Source organism: Photinus pyralis, unplaced genomic scaffold, assembly GCF_008802855.1.
Source record: "Photinus pyralis isolate 1611_PpyrPB1 unplaced genomic scaffold, Ppyr1.3 Ppyr1.4_LG5, whole genome shotgun sequence".
NCBI classification, from domain to species: Eukaryota; Metazoa; Arthropoda; class Insecta; order Coleoptera; family Lampyridae; genus Photinus; species Photinus pyralis.
This window is the reverse complement of record NW_022170596.1, coordinates 1,683,349-1,689,541: the sequence shown is the minus strand read 5'-3', so window position 1 is coordinate 1,689,541 and position 6,193 is coordinate 1,683,349. Positions and strand designations below refer to the sequence as shown.

Sequence of the window (6,193 nt, the reverse complement as noted above, 5' to 3'; positions counted from 1 at the left end):
GTAGTTTCTTTTTTTATTTCCCCCGTGTAGGGACGGGTAGATTTTGTGTGGTATAAATATACCTTCATATGCTGGTTCATAGGTGTGTATAATTTTATATCGCACAAACTCTAGTAGAATTTTCCTACCACAGAGGGCACTGTGTGTCGTAAGAGGCGACTAATCAACAGCACAGGTTTTTTAATTTAGCCAGATTGATTTCACAGTTCATTATGTTATTTTTTCCATTAGTTTATTTCCTAAAAAGTTATCATACAAATCAAAACGGATTTGCTGCATTATTGAAGCCAATTACAATTGCAGCCTATAGTCTATTTCAGTCTAGTCATTATTCATAAGTAAAATATGATAATTATTAACAGATAATAAAGATGACATCAAAACGCAGTATGATTTTCTCCTTTTTAAATTTCCTGTAAATACTAGATTTTTTTATTGGGTAAGTACAGTACACTAAGCTATAAGTTTGTGTTTAATATTTTTTTTTAGTGTCACCAGAGTTAAGAATTTTTCGAGTGGAGACAACACAGAAAACGTGGTCACCTCAGTAGTGTGTTTGAATGTACCTATGTACCACAGACTTTGTTACTTATAAATAATTGGAAACACTTTTTAGTTTATTTATTGTTGTCCTGAACCACCTACCTTTTTTGTTAATAATTTCAAAATCTTATTTTTGATGTTTTATATCGTAGAATCTTGCTCTCAAAAATTGAGCGAGTAGAGATTTTGTAATAAAAATGTGGTTGTGTTCTACTTGTCCATATTTTATTGTGCAAATTAAATTTATTAACCACATTAGGTAGGTTTTATACTACCTGTGGTGCATTTTAAAATGGTAATTGGTATGACACCCACCAAATAAACTTTGTCCTTTTGAGAATAGCAATATAATTAATGTTTTGTATATGCAATAAGATTTATTTTTCTTTCGTCTTTCAATAAATGAACAGTATCTTCGTCAGTACACTTATCCATATATATTACTCTTAGAAATAGTAACAGAATATTAGTTACTAATCGCATTATAAATAAACTTTCTAATGAAAGTAGGTAAATGTCGAAATGAATAATAAAGCACAGAATAAATTTAATACAACAATCTTATTGGGTACGCAATTACGCATATACTACAAGAAAAAATTTCAAACAATTTGTTATTGTCTGAAATTTATCCTTTTGAGGATAGTACTTGTAGTACCTACCATTTTTTTTTGTTCTTAACAAATTGCTATTATTATATTATGTTTAATTTATTTATGTAATTTGCGAACACAATTTATCTTGACACCTTTATTCATATCGCGCTTTGAGATTGCCACTAAACTTCTTCTGAAGAGCCCCTTTTAGTGGATATACTATGCACTTAAAAATGAGTAGTTGTCGTTAAAAAGTTCTTCTCATGTTCATTGGAAGTTTTCAAGTTAGGTACAACTGTGAATTTTTCAATACGGATTTTCCTATAGTCGGCAAGCATCTATATAATTGTTTGACCAGTGATTCCAGCAAAAAAGCGCCCCTGCCCCTCGTATTCGACATTTTCTGTGTCGACTAGGTAATAAAAAATAAGTTGTAGCAATATTTACGCACTTTTGCAATGTATAAATCAGTCGATATCTTAAAAAATGGGAAATTTGGAATGTTTCTTAATTTTCGTTCACGCAATATCCTAAACCCATATGAAATTAGACCGCACTTTTCTGCGACGTCTCAGTGCTGAGATCTCTAGCCACCAGACGGACGCTTTGTTTTTTTGGAAACTAATTTAAATTATAATTATCTAGTAAAGAGAAGTAGCACATCAAATATTTACATGAGTCCTTAGTCACTTATTCAAACTACTGTGCAAATGTTATTGGTAATTCGGTTTGACTAAAGATAAACAAATACATTAGGGCTGTTTATCTGAACAATGGACATAACATTACTTCATAAAGTGTCAGTCACTACACCATTGAACCGGTACCTATGAGTAATTTACGACCATTCCGAAATTTGTTTACATAAGAGAGAAAAGGGCCGAGCCCATTCATTATCATTTAATAACCAGAACTGATAATAATCCTTTAAACTTTTCGGTCGGAAGCTGTTTACACAGATGTAGGTGCCACCGATCGCAACGTTAAAATGTACAGTTTGAGATTATGACAATTTAATTAATTGTAAATGATTTTTAAATTGTTACAATTTTCTTTACTGTTTTTATGATTGAATTTAGTAAGGAGCACGCAGGGTTGCATAATGTATTTGTCTTTGTTTTACATTATAAGTACATAAGCTCTTATCCCTGAAATTATTTCAATGGGCGTATGTTAAAGAGAGGGGGGAAATTACCTACCTGGGAAGTTTAACTCCTATGGCTTTCCCCTAGTTACGGCATTAATTATACAGGGCCTTTTTCAAAATGAACCCTCTTGAATCATTCTAAAAAAATTATGTATCCGGTGCGCCTAGTATTGAATGCATATCAATACGCTCGTTTAGCTTCAGATAATTGATTTTGGCAAAATCTTTCTTAGAGCACTTTTTTATGTAGAATCCAATGCGATACAGGGTGTTTGGTTTTTCTTATACAACCCTAAACTATTTTTTATTTATTATATTTTATACCGATCACCCTATAGGTATATTTTGGAGTTTTTGAAAAGAGCGTAAAATTTCCTAAATTTATATTAAATATTATTTGCAATATTGCAGTTTATACTTACCTACATTAAAATGTTTTTATTGTAGATATCTAGGTTTCCATGGCGAACAAAAGATGGCAGGATTGTTTTTTTTTTTTTTTTGGTTATTTATTTATATACCACATGACTTATTTGTTTTATTCGCATGTTTTTTTTTGTTTTTTGTGTGTTATTTGAATTTAATAATATTTGGAACTAATAAACATTTCCAAATAATCAAAAAATAGTCTTTTTACACAAACCTGCCATCTTTTGTTCGCCATGGAAACCTACATGCCTACAATAAAAACATTGTAATGTATAAAATGTAATAATATTTAATATAAATATAACAAGTGATAAATCACTCCAATATATAGGGTGATCGATGTGAAAGCTCTAAGAAAGTTATCGACTAAATTCGAGAAATGCCCCTAGCGGCCAAACGATTACAATTCTGTTTGCGCCAATGATTTTCTCTTTAAAATTGGGCTCCAGACGCCTAGGTCTCTTAAAACAAAGGGTGTTTCTATAAGAAAGTGCCCAATTTTGACCACCATATACAGTTTAACTCATTTGTTTTTGACAATTGAACATTTTTTTTGTTTGCAAATGGTAGAAACACGAGAAAGATGCATGTCGATATGCATAATTACTTCTTATTTGTATTTACCAGACAAACAATTAATGAACGTACTCAAGATTACTAATTGTCTTGTAATTATTCGTCTGATAGTTTAATGAACGTATATAAAGAGCGAATATACCTAAGCATAATCGTCAGTCGTTGTACTTGGTAGAAAAATGAAGGTTCTCCTAATTTTCGCTGTACTATGCATTATGTCGATTGAATCGACAGAGGTATGTACTTTGTTAATCAATTCGCCAATAATCAACTTCTTGTAGATTCACAAATATATTGTGGACAAATGGAGCTCGTTAATGCAACCGCATAAGGAATTTTGCATCAAGGAGTCCAACGTTGATCCCGAACATGTCCACCAAATGTTGCGCAAGGGTTACAAACTGGACGTGCCGCAGTTTCACGAGTATATGAGGTGCATGTACGTTAAATTGGGAATGCTGTCGGAAGAGGGCGAGTTCCAGGAGCTGGAAATACTCAAAAAAGCGGACTACCTCAATTACAATCTTCTCAAAAAGTGTATAAAGCAGGCGACACACGAAAAGAATCACTCCAAAAAATCCTACAAGCTTTGTGAGTGTGTCATCAAAGGATTGGAAGATCCGTGCAGTTATACCGTGTGATACATGTCCATTCAAGTCCAATATAAACTAAGGGGTCTATTCTCTAACGCGTAACGATGTCGTTCAGCAACGACTTTCTCTATTCTGTGACTAGTTATACGGAATATAGCTGTCGTTCAAGATCAAATCGTTACCATTACGATATCGTTTGTTAACGACAATATACAGAATAGATTCTTTAGTTGTGTGTGATCGTAACCAATAGTTACAAATTAGAAACAAACTTAGTTTAAATTAAAGTATAAGTAGGAAAATATCTTCTAAGAGCAAAACTGTTAGCCCTGAACTGTTTGAATAAAATAAAATATGATCGTTAGCCGGAGATCGAGAGATCATGAATGAAGGACATTTGTACTTTTTAATGTTTCGTTTCCATTACCAAGATACAATTTTGTATTTTGGTACAGTTTTCGAAAAACTGTCCAGTTTGGATGGATTTGGTCCGAATTCGAATGTAGCTTAAACTTATAAAAATTGCATCACTCTGTATGCATGTTTTCATTAAATAAAATGGTCTGGAATCAGTTGATATTCAAAGTTTAGGATCTTCTCTAAGTGTTTCAGGACCGAGCTGCGAAGTGCTTAGTTTACCGCCCATCACACAAAGTCCAAATGTTGCGTTAAAACCAATTTAGGTACGGTATACCTACCTAAACAAACTCCGATTGGTAAAGCTCATTATTTCAGATGCAGAGATAATCAGTTTTAGTACCTACTGTTCATCAAGAGAGTGTCTCAAGAACCTTTATGGATTTTGATGTTTTTCTCCAAGGAATTGGTACATAAACAAGGAATTTTAGTATATGGGACAACATATTGCAAATCTATATAGCGTGAGTAACTTAAAAAATATATTTATGGACTCTTAGCACTTTTTGTATATTCTATGTAGAAAAGTTCCCAGTGAAAATGTTGAAAAAATTCCAAAAACCTGTTTCGAAGGGAGGTGGGAACATAAAAATGGTGCACGAACAAACCTTGGTACTCTTGCCCTCTGCACTTCTTAAACCTCCCCTTAAAAAAATTAGAAGGTAACCGGCGGGTGCGATAAGTAATGCTTTTCAATTGTGGGGTGGTATTTTAACAAGAATTTTACAAAATATGTCAATAATCAATAAGTGAAGTCTGAAGAATAATTTTTTTTAATCTCCGCTAGTTTCCGAAATAATCGACTGTCGCAAAATAAATGAGACACCCTATATATAAATTAATTAAGTGACATTCAAATATAAGATATATAAACTGGTAGTCGCAAGGTTTACCGTAACTCACAAAAGAAACGACTGCTGCACCCCAATCCGTCTCGCTTATGCAGGTGCAGTTAAGCCCCAATAAATCATCCCCTGAAACTGATATCTTTTCTAGGCAAAAATGCTTGCTTGAAAAGTATCGAATATTACATGTTTTTATACTCTGACGAAATTTACCCTTTATTGAATTAATTATTTCGCAATATAGCCGATAATTTTTGTATGGTACCTACGTTCTCTCGTGCATATGCGACGCTGCAAAATTTTTTTTCAAAATAGAACTTGGTCTTTTTTCCAAGAAAATTGGTGCTTAAATAACGATTTTGGCATCTTTAGGTTACAAATAATTTGGTCAGCATTCATATAGAACACTTCTTGGGCATCGAGCAATCGAGTTTGGTATTTTTCCCAAGAAAATTGGTGCATTAATAAGGATTTAAATCGAGTAGGTAGAATCCAAAAACGGCTACAGATTCATCCTCGAGCCCGAGCATGAAGGATAAAACTAGTTCCACTCTCCCTCCCCTCAGGCTCTGTCGCTCACTGATCTCGAAAAAGAGTCGCACGGGAAAGGTATAGTTTGTACAAACCAATTTATTTCGATGAGACCTTTCATTAGAATACCATGAAGGGTAGAACATGTGTTTAACCCCCCCCCCCCATTTCCAACCAATTGCTTGTCGTAAATGTAAAAGTTATGCACGGTTTACTTTCAAAAACAACATCTCAGAAAATAATTCGTGGAGGGGCCCCCCTTTTAGACATCGAAATTTGATGGCCGTCTGACACACCTTCAAGGTATATAGGCTACCTACTGCAAAAAATTCCAGGACTCTAGGACCATTCCCCTAGAAGTACTTCAAAACGGTAGAAGTGGATCCCGACGGACTGACGGATGGACGAACGAACGGGCGGACAAAAACCCAAACAACAGCACATTTTTTTAAATTCTTACAAAAATGCGCTAAAAAAACTAGGACGAAAAAGGTTAAACTGGAGGCCTAGTTGGTA

The 6,193-nt window shown here is 33.8% G+C and overlaps 2 protein-coding genes across 2 annotated transcripts in view; both read left to right on the top strand.

Moving 5' to 3' along the window:
* Positions 1 to 3,050: 3,050 nt before the first annotated feature.
* Positions 3,051 to 4,280, top strand: LOC116170357. Its single transcript, XM_031486689.1, has 2 exons — positions 3,051 to 3,527; positions 3,573 to 4,280. Exons 1-2 carry the CDS (start codon positions 3,471 to 3,473, stop codon positions 3,930 to 3,932), a joined length of 417 nt encoding a protein of 138 aa, XP_031342549.1. The 5' UTR covers positions 3,051 to 3,470; the 3' UTR covers positions 3,933 to 4,280.
* A 148-nt stretch (positions 4,281 to 4,428) lies between these two features.
* LOC116170356 (transcription factor GATA-4-like) overlaps positions 4,429 to 6,193 on the top strand; it is a 94,634-nt gene continuing 92,869 nt past the window's right edge. Inside the window, exons 1-2 of the mRNA XM_031486687.1 lie at positions 4,429 to 4,567; positions 4,620 to 4,765. The gene's annotated coding sequence lies outside the window, so the exon portion shown is untranslated. The remainder of the gene's footprint in view (positions 4,568 to 4,619; positions 4,766 to 6,193) is intronic.